At 38.0% G+C, this 20,680-nt stretch overlaps 1 protein-coding gene across 1 annotated transcript; it reads left to right on the top strand.

Moving 5' to 3' along the window:
- The first annotated feature begins 4,551 nt into the window (after positions 1-4,551).
- On the top strand, positions 4,552-18,250 carry LOC130238127 (pancreatic secretory granule membrane major glycoprotein GP2-like). The gene is given in 19 exon segments (XM_056469033.1): positions 4,552-4,756; positions 4,759-4,839; positions 4,936-5,060; positions 5,062-5,175; positions 5,260-5,332; positions 6,896-6,918; positions 6,921-7,007; positions 7,009-7,146; positions 7,148-7,171; positions 7,173-7,281; positions 7,362-7,408; positions 7,410-7,449; positions 13,693-13,818; positions 13,895-14,079; positions 16,215-16,372; positions 16,508-16,753; positions 16,981-17,143; positions 17,358-17,460; positions 17,782-18,250. Coding segments are annotated over 19 exon segments (2,154 nt in total). The 3' UTR covers positions 17,889-18,250.
- Positions 18,251-20,680: the final 2,430 nt, after the last annotated feature.

The raw sequence follows: 20,680 nt of genomic DNA, 5'->3' as shown, positions 1-20,680 counted from the left end.
GCAGGCTCCGTGACTATTGTACACTCTCAGAAATAAAGGTACAGGAGCTGTCACTGGGGCAGTACCTTTTCAAAAGATACATATTTGTACCTGAAGAGTCCACAGTGGTACCTCAAAGGTGAATTTTAGTGCTCAAATGTTCCTAAAAAGTACCTTTGAGGTACCAATATGGACCCTTCAGGTACAAATATGTACCTTTTGTGTATAGGCTAAATGAAACATCTGTTTTTGTCATACAGATATGCGCAAGGACATCATTCAAAACTGTAAGTGTTGAAGTTAATTTGTGTATAAAACAAATATAGGTTTTAGAGATAGGCTACAGGTGTGTGCTGTGTCTCTGTTGTTAATGCTGCCATCTGATATGAAACTATTTAATTTCACGGTAAAAATGAAACTAAATGTGCATGAAAGAAACATCTTAAACTGTCACCTGTGGCCTTCTGTTGCTTAAGCATTTGCGCTTGTATATCTGATGGGCATTTTACTCACAACCCTGTGCTCTCATGTTTATTTTTTATTTTGGGAGGAGTAAAATGAAATATGTGGATTCAACCTCCAGATGCATTTAGACCAGATTAGTCTAGAAGCATCCCCAAACACCTCCTGAAGTGGTCTGAGTGCTCTGATTTATATTTGTCTCCAAATATGTTTTGGAGGGCATTTACGCTGCTCATATCATGACTGAATCACTACCCAATCAAAAATGCATGGAGTGGACAAGAGTAAACTATTTTTTTTTTGTTTTTGATTCGTGAGCACATTGTAAAAAATGCGGGGTTGATTTTGAGTTAGGACAACATGAATGAAATAAGTTACTTATTAGTTTTTACAAATTAAGTGGATTGAACATAAAACTATTAAGTTGTCCCCAAAAAACTTAAGTGTTAAGTTGTTTCAGCTCATTTTAAATAAGTAGTTCGAATAAGTATCAATATAAACAAGCAGTTGAAGTCAGAATTACTATGAATTTGTTTTTCATTTTTTAAAATATTTCCCAAATGATGTTTAACAGAGCAAGGAAATGTTCACAGTATGTCCGATAATATTTTTCTTCTGCAGAAAGTCTTATTTGTTTATTTTGGCTAGAATAAAAGCAGTTTTTACATTTTTAAAAGCCATTTTAAGGTCAATTCTATTAGCCCCTTTGAGTTATTTTTTTCGATAGTCTATAAAATAACTTGCCTAATCACCCTAACCTGCCCAGTTACCTAATTAACCTAATTAAGCCTTTTAATGTCACTTTAAGCTGTATAGAAGTGTCTTGAAAAATATCTAGTCAAATATTATTTACTGTCATCATGACAAAGATAAAATAAATCAGTTATTAGAGATGAGTTATTAAAACTATTATGATTAGAAATGTGCTGAAAAAAAATCTTCTCTCTGTTAAACAGAAATTGGGGAAAAAGTAAAACAATTCATGGGGGCTAATAATTCTGACTTCAACTGTGTGTGTGTGTGTGTGTGTGTGTGTATGTGTATGTGTATATGTATATATATATATATATATATATATATATATAGATATATATATATATATATATATATATATATATATATGTATATATATAAATAATATATAACCGCAAATGCATATCTGAAAATCTAGTTTCTGTCTGTTGAATGTAACTCAAGTGTAAAAAATCCACTTGTGATTGACCTCTTTGGTAACTTGATAAAGAGATATTCACTGTCCTGCATGGAATTCAGGCTGAGGGTTCCTAGAAACTGTAAAGCCAACATAATTATACTTGACGATCAAGTTGACAAAAAAAACTAAACAAAAACACACTGTACATCTCATGAGATGCAGTCAAACGGTACTGTTTCAATCTCAGTTCATGCTGTCCATCATTATATTACCACATTACCATACACATCATATCATCTTATAACCTTGATTTATGCATACAAGTATAATAACTATGTAATACATCAACCAGACTGAACTTTTGTTGTAAAAGGATTTTTAAAACATGCATATGCAAAGAATAGCACATTATAAATGTACAAATGTAACGTTTTTGCCTTTTCTCATTTATATATATTTCAGTATTCCCTCTTATGTTTATATAACCTAATACAGTACATTTACACAGGAGCCATTACTGTCAATTTCACAAGCAGCAGTCTGATTCTGGTAGGCCTGTTTTTTTAAAGGCCTAAAATGCATTTAAACAATTAACTGTGAATGAAATCATTTTAATTTTAAACACAAAAAAATAATACCGTTTAGTCATATGATCCGTGGTGCTATAGTGACAACTGTCTCACAGAAATATTTACTGCTGTGCACTGGCGTGACTTCACCTTCATACGCCTTAAAAATACTTGCTGTAAAACAACCTGCATGGGATTATTTAATTTTTTAGGGTCAACGGAAAGTGCAACAATGACTTTTGCATATTTTATTACTAAAAAAAGGAAATCCATCCACATTTGGTGGGATCCATACATAAAACACCCCTGCGGTCAGGAGGCCATAGTGCACATCACATGGTTAATGAGCTGTGAAAGAATGTAGAACATGCTCAAGAACATAAACTGCTGTCCCCTGTAAACGTGTGAATATTCTCTAATGTAGAACAGGATTATAACCAGAAACAAAATGATCAACCTATGGAACTCGTGTTTGTGTTCATCCTATTAAAGGAAATACATACATTAAATATATTTTTTGTGCAACTTTTTCTAATATGCACTTTTAATTTGTACAGTGTTACTTGATATTTAAGCATGATTTTCCACAAATGATGTTTAAGACTTTGCCGTTTTTTTACAAGCAAGACTTTCCATTTTAGGGTTTGCATTTGAGTTCTTAATGCATTAAAATGCACACCTCACAATACTGTATTTTTGCTTGACAACCTGCATTTCTCCAGTAGTCTAAGGCTTTTGGAGGGCACTTACACCTGCTATATCATGATCGTATATACCAAACACAATCTCACGGCAATATGTAACTTTGATTTAGTGGCTAATTCGTACGAATTCGTAAATCTCATACAATTTAGTACGATTTGCTCTCATCCCCCAATGACGGTTGGGTTTAGGGGTGGGGTTAGGTGCCACGCCTCCTTTTAAAATCGTACAATTTCGTCACGACTGAACTCGTACAAATTCGTACGAATTAGCCACTAAACTGACAAAGCGTAAAAAATTACGTTTAAGTCGTGAGATCAGGCTGGATATATACCTATCTGATTAGAAAAATGTATGAAGTGACCAGGTGTAAACAAAACAGCCCTTAAGTAATCATTAAATGCATTATTTAATATTACACACTTTAATAGGATAAACTAGCAACAGTATTTCCAATCACCCTTTGCTCACTCACTTAGAGTTTGTAGGTACTATATGATATTACTTTGGAAAAAAAAAACCTGCTCAAAAAGTTTGTTGTCGTTCCACTATTGAGCACAAACTAAAAGAACTGAAAGAATGTCTTTCTAACTTCACGTGCTCACAAGGAAGGAAAACGCTCAGCTTAATTAAGAAAGTCTTCATGTCACAAGAAAAAACGGGTTTACGGTATTGTTTCAAAAGTACGTCTGGTTCCTGTAAAAGTCCTCCCACAGGTATTAGGAGAAGCAGGAGAGAAGAGAGAGAGGAGAGAGAGAGAGAGAGAGAGAGAGAGAGAGAGCCCTTTACCTGTCAGTGGTGCACATGGCCTAAATAGCATAAAAGAAGATATAATGGATTCTTTCATTTCAACAGCTTTTTAAAATAACTTTAACCCATTGAAAAGAAACTGTGCATTACAGTGTCATTATACATTAAAACTTATTTACATTAAAACTTAAAAAACTCAACATAATTTTTTGATTTGTCACATGTAGTTGACCATTTTATGTGCTGTGGGTAAAAATGTCTTTCAATCCAGCTACCTATATTCAAACCTGTGGGAAGCACTGGTGATTTGATGTGTTTGGTCTTGGTGGAATAGACCTGCTACGCTGCTGCTGCTTTGATTATTAATGCAGAGCAAGTAAGAAGGACTTGCTTCCGTCAGTATATTCATAGACATGTAGTCTGGGAATCCAAAAAAAAAACAAAACAAAACAACACTGCTGAGCGAACATAATATACACGTAATCCATGTTGTAGATCTAAACACAGGTAGAGCTGGGCTGGAGGAAGAGTCTATGAAATTGCAACAACAAACAACACTGAGCATTTAAATAATGAGGAGTAAGCTCATTGTCTGCTGAACGAACAGCAACCAATCATTTGTGCAATGTCGCCATGTCGTTGATGATGTAGTAGGAGCGATTAGATATGCCTATCAGTCTGTGCAGCTGATAGAGTTTAATAACTCACTGTTTAAATTGGCACCTGCACAAACTTGTAGCATCATTGGATCATGTCATGCGCATGATATAAATATTTCACAATTATTAGAACATTTAACTGACAAAATTAACTTTATCTCATCTCCCACTAACACAGATTATGACCATGTAGTAACTACAACATTCTTGACGACTACTGGAGAAGCACACTTAACTTGGATGTGTATAACAAAGTAAATGGACATGACCAACAGTCATGCATTGGATGGCTGGTACAGACTCCTCCATGAACGGATTGAGTGCTCAGATGCCTGAATGGTGTGCCTCTTATATGACATGTGGAGGATTTACTGCTCTGTGGCTTCATGGATCTCATCCTCGACTAGAAGATGGAGTTGTTACTCGTGAAATTTACGGCTCCCGTAATGATCAGAGCAGTCGCTACAGATCTGACCCAATCCAGTCAAAGCTTGTCCTGGAGATTATTATGTCTACAAGTTTACCAGGCCGTCTCTTTTAACCCCAGCTCCTGTATATTGTGCAGGTATGTTCATCTTTATATCAAGACATTTTAATATTATCTCAGATTTGAACATTTAATCATTAGTATTTGCTGTGTGTTTTTCATTTTCTTCTACAGCACCTTTCACCACCCCAAGTGTTGACCCCTGCTCCAACTATAACAGTTTGATGAAACTTGGAGATCCATTAATAGCTCTTTCTTGTGATTACAAAAACCATGTGTGTGATCATTATGACTGGAATGGGCTGGTACAGGCTGTTCTACAATGGTCAAAATGCTCAGATGCCAGAATCATGTGTGAATCAGTACATGTGTGGTGCAATTTATCCAATGTGGCTCAATGGATCTCATCCTCAAGCTGGAAGATGAGTGGTCCTCCGTCATGTTTGTACTTCTGGATGGAATGGCTGCTGTAACTTTTAGATCCCCACCCTATAAGAGTCAAAGCCTGTCCTGGTCATTACTATGTGTATGAGCTTGTCAGGCAACGGATTTGTTCAGTTTACTGTGGCTGGTGAGGCATTTAGTCATGTGCACTTCAGTCATTTACTGTTCTGGATTTTGTTTTGAAAATTAATGATTTTGACATAAATATGTTCTTTAAAAAAAAGCTACAAACCAGTCCAGCACAGAAGTGACAACAAACCCAGCCAATCACATCATCAGACTTCATTACTTCCATCCAATCACAACCACTGGTAAATGTTTTTTCTATCTTTTCTCAGTCTATGATAATGTGTTATACAATACATAACAAATTATTAATATTCCAGAAAATAATTAGAATGAAATATAGCTCATGGAAAAGAGCAAAAAATATTCATGTTATAACAGCGTCATTAATATTTAAGGACATTTAAAGACATTTTAATGACAAATTAAATATTTAACTAGTTGAGGTCAAGAAAAATATTAATGACACTTATAAAATTCATGACAATTATAATGTCCTCATGGCATTCAATGTTTATGACAAATTTATAACATGTTGTCTTTGTAATGTTATGATGTATTCATTGTCAACTTGTCAAACAACGTCTTATTTGCATTTAAAATGACATAACTCAATGAATGAAACTTAATGACAGCTGTAATAACCATGTAATAAATATCCTTCATACTCACAACACATGTCATGTAATTATAAATGTTTCATGACTAGGCATGGGCTGGTATAAATTCTGACAATATGATAACCTTTGATAAAATATCACGGTTTCGCGGTATTGTGATTACAGTCTGAATAAATGTCTGGGTCAAACAACAAAGACAACTTTTTTCCCCTTTGAAAAAAACATATTTTATTTTTGAAAGATTTGTTTAACAGTAAACATGTCAGGCTAAATAATTCTAACGATTAATTGACTTCTGCTGTCTTCATTAGTTTCAAAAACACAGATTTCTTACATTTAAAACAGCATCTTTGGATATTTTTATCTTTGGATACTGCTGTCCTAAAAAACAAAAAAAGTAGATAAAAAATCTTACACATAACTTAGAAACGGTATTACCAGCCTGATCTCACGAGGAAACGTAAGGTTTTACGTTTTGTCAGTTTAGTGGCTAATTCGTACGAATTCGTACAAGTTGAGTTGTATGAAAATGTACGATTTTAAAAAGGAGGTGTGGCACCCAACCCCACCCATAACCCAACCGTCATTGGGGGATGAGCAAATCGTACTAAATTGTACAAATTAGATCGTACAAATTCATACAAATTAGCCACTAAATCAAAAAGTTACGAATTGCCGTGAGATTGCGTTGGTATACAGAAAATTTGGTGGTTTTAGAACCTTGACTTTTCCAATCCACGGTATACCTTTAAATGGTTATCGTCCCATGCCAATTCAATACAGTCTTATGATCATCTCTTAAAGTAAGAGTTACCAAAGACTCTTCTGCATGACATTTTACATTAATAACATTGGAGCGTCATTCTTTGAAATACAGTGAAAAAAGTTTGCTGTCCCAATCAGTTAGCTTGAAATTTAATGTTCCTCTTCAGTGCTTCGTCATGGGACTACAAATACCATAACTAAATAATGAATATGCTATACAAATGTTTCCATTTCAACAGCTCCCCCTGTTGACCCCTGCTACCAAACTACTTCATCCTGGATGACCCATGGAGAGCCACCAGCAATCAATATTCCTCTCAGTTAATGTGTGACAGTGGGGTGAGCTGGAGCGGGCTGGTACCGTCTCTTCATTAATGGTCAGAGTGTTCAGATGCCAGACACATGTGTTGATGAGTACAGCTGCGGCACTCATGCTCCACTGTGGCTGAGCGGAGGACATCCAACACTTGAGGATGGAGTGGTCTCTCGCTAATGTCTGCGCTCACTGGAGCAACAAACTGCTGCTATTTCCAGTCCAATCCCATTCAAGTCAAAGCCTGTCCTGGAGGTTTTTATGTCTATGAGTTTGTGAGGCCGACCACCTGCAATTTAGCATACTGTGCAGGTACTGGACACACATTTAACTCTGCCTTCTGTTATGTTAGAGATGATGGCTTTCTGTGTAACATTTATTTGTGTTTCTAGATGTGAGGTTTAACACTAGCTACACAACTGACACACCAGAGACGACCCACAACAGAAACTACAGCTGAAACCAGAACAATAACATCTGGTAATGTAATTTGCTGTATCACAATCTGCAGGATTATTGCTCGAGGTGCTATTAGTGTCATAATCTGTAGCTGTCGTTCAAATGTTTATTTAAGTATTTTAAAAAGATTCAAAGTGTGTATGTTTGTGTGCTCAGTACCTTTTTACATATTGCAAAATAAATGTTAGCGATTACGCTAAATATAGGGAGCATAGGCTACATGTTCGTTTAATTTTAGGTAAAAATGCTACTGAGCTGCATTAGCTAATGATTTTATATGCAATGTGCTTCAAACCCTACTGAAAAATCCACCTTAAACCAGCTAAAACCAGCTTGACCAGCCTAGGCAGGCTGGGAGCCCACCCAAAACCAGCTATGTCCAGCTTAAACCAGGCTGACCAGCTAAGGCCAGGCTGGAAATAGCTGGAAACCAGCCTGGAAATGGCCAAACCGCCTCTAAAACCAGGCTGTCAACCAGCTAAAACCAGCCAACCAGCCTAGGCTGGTTTAAGCTGGATTTTTCACCAGGGAAGGCATTTAAATGTTGCAAAAAGTACAGTAGAAAAAACAAAACATTTCTCCACCACATCAATGCGCTCTTCTCCCTCTAACCACTGGCTGTCTGATGTTCTGAGAGAACAGCGCTCAGGTCAACAGAGAGAACATGGTGCAAATCAAAAACCCCTGATGACCTTAGCAGGTACCAAGCTCAGAAGGCATCAATTGCCTCCCATCTCAATTTGACCAAATCCCTATAATACACGAACAAAATGTACAACTTTTCAGATAGCCACACATTAGTCAGAATGTTCAGTACTCTGCTCTGTCCCCTTCCAACACCTCCTTATCACCTGATAATTTGGCCTAATCTATAAACAAAGAACCACTTACTGTAAATGACCAATCTGTTTCCCAGCACGTCCAACCCAATTCTCCATCAAACACCACCATCTGTTGAAATTCCTCACTCCTTATGGAGGAAAAAACTATTCAAACTTCTCCTCTCCACCCATGCCACAACCTGCCCTCTACACGCAATCTCCTCACAAGCATCATTAACACTTCACTCCGCACCGGCCATGGCTCGACAATAAGGACTGCCTGATGGCCTGGAACCAGCGTACAAGACGCTCGAGTCAGTGTACAGAATGGTTACTGGCCTGATCGGGCCAGTGCTGCCTTGTCACAAAGTTTGGCTGCGACTGTCTATCAATTGCGTACAATACAATCTTAGGGTGCTTTCCAAACATAGACGTTTGTTTTGGGAATCTGTCTTGTTTGCCTCGTTAGAGCGGTTCGTTTGGCATATGTGGAATCCAGCAATCGCGCTCGGATCTGTGCCAAATCAATCCGTCGAGATCGCTGAATGAGGTGAATGAGGTGGTCTCGGCTCGATTGAGTTGATCGATTGTAGTGAGACAACAAAACAATCCAACAAACTAACGACCCAGGCTATATCACAGTGTATTGTGATTGTGTAATAGCCATATATACGGCTATATGAAGAGAGAATGATGAGCAGGGTGGATGTCATTCCTACCAGTAAATGTGCGCTTCATGTCTAATACGAAAGTAAAAGCATGCTGAAATATTACCGAGAGCTGTTTATCCGTTTGGAAAATTGACCGAAGTTATCTGAAAATGTTTCCATATTTTAATCTTATAATTTGTTGTATTAGGCCTATTGTGTTTGTTCATTTCTGCACTGATAGCTTCGAAAGAGAGATCGATCTTGCTTCATGATCTGATACATCTCAGTTCATCTGTTATTTCTCTCTATAATTTAAGCCTATAATGCATAATTCTAGCCAACGTTTTTTTAATAGATTGATTAATTAAATAGATAGATCAATTTTTACAAAACTTGACAACTGAAATGAGGCTCTGTATGAAACTGTCTGACCTCTCTGATTTATATTTGGTGACAATGTCTGTGGGGTGTCAAAATTAAAGTGCACATTTTTACTTTTAAAATATTGTATACACAACTTCTCAAACGTTTGGGGTCAGTATGATTGTTAATATGTTAAAATAAGCTTCTCCTGCTCACCAAGGCTGCATTTATTTCATCATAAATAAATTACACATAGTAAAATTGTGAAACGTTATTGCACTACCAAATAACTGTTCAAAAGTAGTTTATCATTTAATTTAATTATTTATTCCAGTGATTTTAAAGATGAATTTTCAGCTTCATTACTCCAGTTTTCCCTTCAGAAATCACTCTAATATTAATTATTCTTGTTATTATTATTATTATTATTATTATTATTATTAATAGTAATAGTATTAAAAGCAATAATGTCCGAAATAATAATTTTATTTGAAACTACATACAATAAGAAAGCAGTTATTTAAAATTGTAATAAATATTTAACAATTAACATTTTTTTTAATACATTTAATAAATGTCGCCTTGATGAACTGAATAATTTTCCTTTAAAAATATGAAAAAAAAATGCTAAACTGACCCCAAACTTTGACTAGTACCATAAATATAAATAAATAAATTATATATGTAACCCTCTTCATTGGTGTGCTTGCCCAAAATGTCTCGGCGTTGTGTATGTGTGATGGAATGAATAAGAAGAACACCAAGACCGTGGTTGAGCCAAAGAGAGCAGCTTTCTCTTTAATGAACTCCTCTCTTCATTTTGTCACTCGCACAGCAGAAATGGCTCTGCAACATCTTTTCCAAAAAGAAACATAACTGAGTACATCACAAAATAACTTTAAATATTACAATGTGTAAAAAATTATCACAAATAAATTATGTAAATGTGGCTGCAGCTAATAGTCAGCTAGCTGTTCACAAACTAACTTAAACACTGAAAAGATAAACTACAACATATGACAGGCAATACTAAAAAATGAAGAACCAATCAAATAAAATGCACTTTCAAACATAAAACAACATAAAATATGCTCTGCCGCATGGAAACATCTAACATATCAGAAATATCAGAAATATAATCTATCTATCAAAAATAAGCATCTCTACACATTAGTTAATGACCTAACTATAGCATATCTTTTAAAATAACATAGATGGCAAATATTATTGACAAAACTAAACAGATTCTGTGTAGAGCTGGATCAATCCTCCTTACCTTTCCCACAAGGAAACACAACCGAGGCCAATCTCCCTAACGCAACACACAGCTCCCCCGGAGGAAAGGAAGAGATATAACATCTACAAACACATACATACATACATATATATATATGTTGTGAGGTATTGGTATCGCGGCTGAAAGTGAAGACTGGGAGGGGGGGGTAGTTGGTATCGCGGTTGAAAGTGAAGAGCGGGGGATGGGGAGGGGGGAGGTTGTGGTTTAGGAGGGGGGGCGGGTGGATTGGCGCGGGCCCTTGATAATGTCTCTGGTGCCCCAATAAAAGCCCTTAGAATCTTCCTAACTCCCCCCCCCCAGTGGCCCCCCTGTGTGTGTATATACTATATATATATATATATACACACACACACACTATCAAATTTAGTTACATCACAATTGAATTTTTGTAAATTGTCAGTTGTATTATAAAAAAGGTTATGCAGAATAAGAACGGTAAGTATTACAATTATGTTTGGCTTTTGAAACATTTAAAATACTGTATGTGGCTAAGAAATAGCTATTACCTTTTTTTTCAGTGAGGCCAGTGAAAATTTTGGCAAGGCAAGTAATAATCTGAACCACTGGCCCGATCGGGCCAGAAGAAAAATACTTAATGTTGAACCCTGCTGGCACATTCTCAACTACTTTTAAGCAGTCCTGTGAAACCCAGCTGTTTGGTCAAAAAAACAAAACAAAAAAAAAAAATAGACAGTCTCTCTCCTTCCTTTCATTTGCAAAACACTGGAAAGAGTTGTTTTTAACCAAATTTCCCCAATTTTTATATCACAATAACCAGCTGGATGCAAACAAATCAGGCTTTAAATGAGTACATTCCACTGAGACTGCACTACTTTCAGTCACTGAAGCCCTGCGTATTGCCAAAGCAGGCTCTAAATCATCCATTCTGCTTTTACTGGACCTGGCTGCTGCTTTTGATACAGTGAATCACCAAATTCTACTGTCCACCCTCTCCTCAATTGGCATCACTGGAACCCCACTCTGCTGGTTGGAGTCTTACGTCATTGGCAGATCATTCAGGGTTGCCAGGAGATAAGAGGTATCCACAGCTCATTTGCTGGTCACAGGGGTACCTCAGGGAGCTGTTTTAGGTCCCCTACTATTTTCTATTTACACCACATCGCTGGGAATAATCATCCAATCACATGGTTTCTCTTATCATTGCTATGCTTATGACACACAGCTCTCTTTCAATTCATCCGAATGATCCCATAGTAGCTGCAAGGATCTCACACTGCCTGGGGTATATCTTGGCTTGGATGAAAGACCATCACCTACTGCTTAACTGAGCAAAAACTTCTTGTCTTCCCTGCAACACCACACATTGAACATGATTTTTCAATCTACCTGGTATCATCCACCATTACCCCATGTAGTTCGGTAAGGAATCTTGGGCTGATCCTGGATGATCAGCTTTTCTTCAAAGAGACTGCTAATACAGCTCGATCATGCAGGTTCGCACTCTTCAACATCAGAAAAATCAAACACTTCTTAACGGATCATGCTTCACAACTTTCAGTCCAAGCTCTTATCATTTCAAGGCTAGGCTACAACAATCCTCTTCTAGCTAGACTCCCATCCTGCACCCTTAAGCCTCTACAGATGATCTAGAATGCTGCAGCTTGTTTGGTCTTCAATGAGCCCAAGAGAGCCCATGTAACACCTTTCTTTATCTGTCTGCATTGGATACTTGGATACCGGTCGAAGCTTGGATCAAGTTTAAGTCATTGATGTTTGCTAACAGGAGAGTCACTGGCACTGCACCCTCTTACCTCCACCTGCTCCTGAAGGTCTACATGCGCTCTAGGAGCTTCTGGTCGGGGAGTGAGCATTGCCTTGTGGTACCATCACAGAGAGGCTTGAAGTCACTTTCCCAATCCTTTTCATTCAATGTTGCATGCTGGTGGAATGATTTTACCATACCCACAGACTGTGGATTCACTGCTAAATGGCAAATAAAAACCCATCTTTTCCCAGAGCACCTAATCCCCGATGAATAAAACCAAAACCTCTATTCTCTTCCCCACCTCACTACACACCAACCCCAAATACTATTAATTCATGAAGAGTGCTGACAAGGCACATGAAGAAACACTCTCTCTCCCTCTTTCTCTCTCTCTCTTGCTCAAAAAAAAACCTCTTACACTAGCAAGTTAATTTATATAACTAGCATTACATGAGCGCATTGTCTGTTCTTGCTGAATGCCTCCTAGATTTTAAGTCACTTTGGACAAAAATATTTCTTGTAATAGTTACAAAGCCAACCCAGGCTCATTCTGAAAATGTAGTCCTGAGGACATTTCTGGAGACCGCGAAATACGTCCCGGGAGGTACGTATTTTTGCAGTTTTTGGTTTTCGCAAATCCGCGAGAGGTCGCTGTGTGCGCCTTTTTGGCTTCTCGGACGCCTCCCACGAGTACCGTTCGCGCCCGCGCTGTTCTCGCGTGAACCCACCAGAGGCCGCTGTCGAACGAACGTCTGTCTGTCCGACTGGCTGAATGATTGACTGGGCGACCCTCCTCCTTTCCTGAACCCAACCGATTTTACCGATCGACCCGCCTGCCCTAAGCCTAACCAACGATTAACAAAAGCCGTCCGGTAAAAGAAAAAAATTTTTTTACCACGTTTTCAGATTTTACCACACTCTCACCCTGTTATGAACTTCTTTGCTTTATTTCTTGGATTCTGTTTTAGTCTTACCTGATTTCTGGAACCGCACTTCCCCGGACTCGAACCCGGTCTTCGTCATCATAGTTAGCTCCTCTCTGCATCTCGAGTCCGCCGACGCACAGGACGAGCTAACCGGACAAACTGGTTGCGGTGGGAAAGCCCTCCACACGAAGGTAAGCGGTCAGCCGGCAAGCGCTAAAAGGAACGGCGTCATACCGCCCCGCAGCGTTCGCTTAAAAACTAAATGCAGCCATACGTACCTCCGGCTACATAATTCACGGTCTCCAGTAACTTCCTCGGGACTACGTTTTCAGAATGAGCCTGGGTTGTACAGAGCAGTTTCACAAAAGGTGGACGTTATTACATCATAGTTAAAATCATAAAAAAATAGTGTGTTTTTTTGTGGTCTATTGGTCTGTTAGAAAAACTTGTAATAGTCAATAATAACAACTTGTCCTCCTAGATGTCAGAAACCCCTGTTCTGAACTCAACTGCTCCAAAGAGGAAAGGTGTGGGATGAAAAATGGTGTTTATGGCTGTTTATGTAACAAAGGCCACCAAAAACAGCGAGCACCTCAAGACTCCTTTGGTTAGTGTGTGATTCTACAATAAAATGTGAAATAAAAGGTGTTTTTGTGTCATTAATGATCATGTTTTTCTCTCAGATTTCAATGAGACCTGTGAGAGCAGCTCTGGCTCCATGTCTGTGTCTCGCTGTCAGCTTTTTGAAGCTGGTTTTTCAGCTGAGCACTTACACCTCAATGACCCCAGCTGCAGAGGAACCGTCCAGAACGGCAAAGTGGAGTTTAACTTCGACAACGATCAACACATCTGTGGCACAAATCTTGTGGTATGATCAACTACCTGTCTGTTAAATCAGTTTTCTACTACATTCATTATTTTCAGATATACACACAACTACAGTTCCACATCACTACTTACTTCACAGCTACGACAAACAAAATCAAAACACAACACAAAGCTTTGGCTGAGATGTGTAAGAAACTAGTCCTACATACAGGTGCATTTTGAGGATAAAAACCTGACAAACATATGAAATACAACTGAACAGTGGCTTTAGCTACAGGAACTGTGGTATAAGCAGAATATTAATCAAGAACTTACAATTTTTTGAAAAAATAATGCACATCCACTTCGTGTCATGGCAATGCTACCACTTTATTTTCTACAAGTTGAATGGCATGTCATTATTTGTCATCCAAACATTTATAGTGACTGTAAAACCAACCTATTTATTGATGACTATTCTGTTTATCCCTCTAAACCAGTGGTCCTTAACCTTTTTATCATTGCGGACTGGTCAAAGCTTGACAATTTTACAGCAGACCAGGGGGATGGGGGAGCGGTGGTTGCTAGGACTATTAACCGTTTTCTCAGAGGATGGCAAGCTGTTACAAGTTTCAGTTATGGACAAAATTACAAAGAACAGCAGTGTTTGGGTGTTCTGAGATAACTGTTTGAGATATGAAGCTGATCGCTCAGGTCTTGTCACGTGACTTGCAGTGCGCATCACGCCGCTTGTGCGCGCAAGCCGCACACCTCCATTGAAAATAACAAACTTGCATGAACTGTAGAAAAGCGCAACTGAGAAAAAACACAAACAGCCCCTAAAAGGCTGCCGCCATTTGCAATCTCAAGCAGTTGATCTTCATGCACAGCTATGAAGCAGCCTGATTTGTTGACAAATGGGTTGTGGACCTATTCTTTGGCAGTTCACTGGGTCTTTTCCCCTTAGCAAAGAAACATTCCAAAGACGTCTGCTTCTTACTCATTTTTCTGCTTTTGGGTTATATTTGGGCGCTCAAGTGACCCAGATGTAAGCAAGAGAATACGGTAATTATTTCAAAATAAAAGATTTTTAAAAATAAAATGTTCAGAATGAAAATAATTCATGATTTCTTGTGCGGCCCAGTACCAATTGATCCATGTACTGGTACCGGTCCACACCCGGTGATTGAGGACCACTGCTCTAAATAGGTCAAGAGTGTGGGAGTCATCTTCGATAACTTCTCTTATTACCTCACATCAATGATATTACCTGGTCTGCTTATTTCCACCCATGTAACATTAACCAACTCTGCTCTTCTCTTACCCCTCACGCCACTACTGTTCTTGTTCATAGCCTTGACACGTCTCGATTAAATATCTGCAACTTGCATTGCTTTTGGTCTAACTCCCAAATCAATTCAATTCAATTCACCTTTATTTGTGTAGCGCTTTTACAATGTAGATTGTTTCAAAGCAGCTTCACATAAAAGGTCACAGTAAATAGGAACAGTGTAGTTCAGTTTGTAGTGTTTAAGTTCAGTTCAGTTCAGCTCAGTTCAGTGTGGTTTAATAATCACTACTGAGAGTCCAAACACTGAAGAGCAAATCCAACGATGCGCAGCTCTACAGATCCCGAACCATGCAAGCTAGTGGCGACAGCGGAGAGAAAAAAATAAATGAAAAATGAATCACTGATGAAGAAAAATCCCTTCATATGCTTCAGTTGGGTTCAGAACTCAGCTGCTGGTATCATAGCCAGAATCTCTTTGTTCTAATCACAACACCCCTGGTTACCCTTTCATTTTTGTATTGATTTTAAAGTTTTGTTGTTATCATTCAAAGCCATCGACAGTCTTGCCCCTCCATATCTGTCTGCCCTCATTCATTTTGCTGCTCCCTCTCGTACCCTGAGATCTTCTTCCTCCCTCCATTTGTCTGTTCCCTCTGCTCATCTGAAAATATGTCAAAAAATAAAAATGGCCCAAACAGACTTTCCTAGAAACGTCTCAAGTCTTTTATTCAGTGATGAAGAGTGGAGAACAACATGCTACCAAACACACTGACACTTTTGCCCGTATTCTCCACCAATAGTATATAACACACCGTTATTTCACTTGACAACTGGTGTTGTTCTTTGAAATAAAATACTAAACTCAAGCTAAATGACAAAATAAAATGTCTATGTGTTGTCTGCAGGCCAACGGCAGCCACTTCATCTACAGTAACTATATTGTGGGGACGCCGGGAACAGAAGGTCTCATCAGCAGAGTGAGAATCCTGAAGCTTTCTTTCAGCTGTGTTTATCCTCAAACACAAACACTTTCCATGAACATGGAGATCAACCCACTGCAGAGGTGCTACAAAACACTCATTCTGGTTTCAGTTTGACTGATTTATTATTGGTGTAGTTGCCAAAATAGAAATTTTCACACTTTTAGTCATTGACTATATGTTTTAGGCATACAATAATATATCTATAATTTAAACAGCACCGTGCACAAGGTCCTCCCCTCTGGTGAAGGGGTTTATCAGGTGCGGATGGTCCCGTATGTGGATGAAGAGTTCACTCAGCCCTTCACTGGTAGAGTGGATGCAGAGCTGGACCAGGAGATGCATGTGGAGGTTGGTGTTGAGGGGGTCGACAGCCGCCAGTTTGCCCTGGTGATGGACACGTGTTGGGCTACACCTGTAAATGACCCTGATTACAGTCTTCGCTGGGATCTCATTAGTGAAGGGTAAAGACTTCTGTTCATTAATCATCAGTGTTAACTCACATTTTTAAAAATATTCTTCTGAATAAATAATAATCCATGTGTCTTTAGGAATCCTCTGAGATTTGTATCTTTTCAGTATTTTAGAAATTCAACTTTCCAGTTTTTGTGAAATGATTGCCTGAAAATCTAAGTTGAATGCGTTTGATGAAATAATTTGGTTTGTTGATTGTGGTTGTTGATCTTGTCAGGTGTCCCAATCCTGAGGACGACACAGTGAAGCTGCTGCAGAACGGCGTCTCCACAAGCAGCCGTTTCTCCTTCAGGATGTTCATCTTCACTGCAAACTCCACTAAGCTTTACCTGCACTGTGCTGTTCACCTTTGCCTTCTGTCCAGTGAACAATGCTCAACGGTGAGTTTAAAAAGTCTTCAGAATCTCCCACTGATGTTTCAACACTAAACACACAAAGGGAGATATTATGGTGTTGAGGTTTAATGATGAAGGCTGTTAAACATGTTTGTTCTGCCCTCTGCTGGGGATTTTGTGCACTCCTGTTGGTTTTGTGTTGGTTCAGTGATGTTTATCAGGGATTTGCACAGCTGGATTTGACTCTTTTCTCTTCTAGAGCTGTGACTCTGGACAGCAGCGGAGAGAGCGCAGGGCTCTGGATCTCCATGACAGTGCTTCACTATCTATGGGTCCTCTAGTGTGGTCTGGAGGAAACACAGGTCAGCATTTCATACGTCTGAGTGCAGTGTTGGGGACGCTGTTCTGAAACTGGAGCTCCAAAACTGAATAGCGGTTTGACTGCAGCAGTTAAGAAGCTTAAACGAATCCAAACTACTGTTAAACCACTCTTCTAAATATAAAAGTTACTATATAAAAGCTTGTTACATTACAGCTACTTTTCCCCATAATGACATAAAATTCTTTTTTAAACGTATCAGGCTAATCATTGATCTACACATAGAGCTGCTCCTCAACACTGTTTGATTCAGCTGTAAATAATCTTTTATTTCATTAGACTGAATGATATTCTCTGTTCACAGATGTTCAGTTTCTCCCAGACCAAGTGAAGGTTTCTGAGGCTTCTTGTCTGTGTGCTTCTCTGGTGCTGTTGTTCATTCCTCTGATGAGTCTCTTTACTCTTTCTTAGTTTATTGACACAGAAAGTGCAACATTTAGTTTGGATCATTTTAATGGATGTGGAACTGGTTGTGGTATTTCTTTATTTCATAAATATAATTTCATGGGGCTCAGCAATTTACTTGACATACTATTTTACACTGATTTAACACACTGTGTTATTGTTTGGGTGTACCTGTTATAGTTCTGTAACATCTTTTTTTTTTTTTTTTTTTTTTAATACACCTTTAAGTTTAAAAAATCTAATTAAAGAAATTGTGTAGAGAAAACATTGTGTGTTTAACAGATGATTCAGGCATTTATTATAAGGTGTATAGGGTTATAATGATTCAAAAAATAAATAAAGCATAAATAAATAAATATATTCTATGATTAAAGTGACATACAGTAACATTCTGCCTTTTTTCTTTTCTGTAAATGTAAAAAAGTTTGATGCTCTCTCTGGAAACACTTTATAATACAGGTTTACAAGTATGCATTAAATCAGGTTTAACTAATGCACAGATAATCAAGGATCTAAACCAGTGGTGTAGTCCTAAAAAAAAGGTGGTGTACTATTAAACTCGACCCAAATGTTAAATAAAAGTAGGCAAAGAAACAACGAAAGTCAGTGTTTCTTTGATTCATTAGCTATATATATATATATATATATATATATATATATATATATATATATATATATATATATAAGCTAACTTGGCAATTGGCTGTATTTATACAGTATGTATCTAATAATTTTAATACTGAAAAAAAGAGTCAATCAAGATAGTTACAACAATTTAGTTAACTTTTATTTAAGTTAACTCAATAGGGTCTGTGCATACATGGAAAGACAGCTTTTTAACTTACTTTCTTTACTGGCTTATTACTTTACATTTAATAGGTTCCTTTAAATATCAATCAGCCATTAGTTTTGAGTGAATGCTTGTTTTAAACCAAACTATTAGGACTCTGGCTTCTGTTGTCGCTATTATATACTAGTAGTTACCCTTTTAAATTGCATGTTGTTACGCAATTTAAGAGTAGTCTTTGCCTCATAAAAAAACATTTATTATATATATATATATATATATATATATATATATATAGTTTCTTTCCCTGTAGCGGTAGGCACGATTAAGACAAATGTGAAATACTGTTGTACAGAGGCGATTATAGGATTTTCATTTTAGAGCAGATCAGGAACAGATCCTTTTGGGGTAAACAAAGAAAAATGTATATACATTTACACACATATGTAACGCCATGCCAGCAGAGGGAGCTCTCGCCCGACTACTGACTCAGCTCCGCTCCCTCTGCAGTCACTTCCTATTTGTGTAGTATTTCAGCGAGAGCTAAGGTCATGCTTCTTTGCTAAGTATTGCCAGTCTACCTGCACTACCAAGCGTTTTCCAAGAGACTTTCATGACTGCCTGCCTGTGTATATGACCCTGCCTGCCTTGATCAAGTACGTTCTCTGTCTTTGCCCTCTTGCTCTGTTTTGGACTGTTTGGTGTTATACTGAACCTCTGCCTGCACTCTCACTACGTCATCTGGATTTGCCTAGTGATGGGCAAAGCGAGGCTTCATGAAACATTTGAAGCAAATGTGTCGAAGCTTCGAAACGTTTCGAAACCCCACTCTACAGTGATGCCTAGTGGTCATGTTTTATGTATTGCACTGGTTCAGTGCACTCAACAGCTTCAGCATAGAACAGTTGAGCAAATTGAGGTATTAAACCCCACTTTGTAAGACCAAATCCTCAAGTGATATAGTGAAGTGGTTAGGGTTCCTGACTACCATGCGGTGATTGTTGGTTCAAATCCAGGCTGATACAGTTATTTTGAAATGCTTTAATATCAGTTTGAGATGCTTTGTTCGTGCATCGTTCTGTTTCAACATTGGTCTGACATCCGAATGAACACTTTGTGAATAAATATGGCTTGTTTTGGTCATAAAACAGGGTTGTTTCTAGATCAGATACAGTTGTGAACAGAAGTTAACAAGAATTATTTATATTATTCATAAAATTTCCCATTTATTGTATTTTATTAACTTCTACCCCAACCCTAAACCCAACCATCACAGTACAGTAAAATATTAATTTTTGTTTGTTACAAAAATTGTTAAATTGATGGCGTATCTGCAGCTGTATCCTATCTAGACTACACCATAAACAGTAGCATGATTAAAATACATAAAATCACGATTTTGGAGTATTTGTACAAGTCGGGATTCGAACCCAAAAGTCATTTAAAGCCTCAAACAACACGCACATGCATGGTCCACTAGGCCATACGAGACAGACACTTTCATCTGACCCTGTCAGTCAAATGCAGATTCTCCAGGTCTCGAAATGCTTCTGAACCGATCAATGCTTTGAATCGCTTTAGTCACGTGACCAGGTGTTTCGAAACACTTTAGTCACGTGACCTGGGTTTTTCGGATCATGCTTCGGTACAGTGTCTCGTAACACTTGCGCTTCGGGATCTCGACACTGTGTCGAAACGTCAGTTTCACATCAGCCATCCCTAGATTTGCCCCTGTGTTTGTTGACTGGATTGGACTGCTTATGTGTTGCCGACTCTCCGCCTGTTTACTCACTGATGTCTCTGCCTAAACCCTTTAATAAAACTTCTGCATATGGATTCTAATACTGTCTCAGACCCCACGTTACAACATATACATTTTGAGTAAGAATTTAAAATAATACACAAACAAATTAGGGAATTTTAATAAGTGAAAATAAGTGAGTATACTGAGGGTATACGCAATTATTGATCCTCAGAAACAGCTCGTGGAAAAAAGTAAGCATACTGAGTA

The sequence above is a fragment of the Danio aesculapii genome, chromosome 12 (assembly GCF_903798145.1).
Source record: "Danio aesculapii chromosome 12, fDanAes4.1, whole genome shotgun sequence".
In the NCBI taxonomy this organism is placed as follows: Eukaryota; Metazoa; Chordata; class Actinopteri; order Cypriniformes; family Danionidae; genus Danio; species Danio aesculapii.
This window is presented reverse-complemented; position numbering and strand designations above follow the sequence as displayed.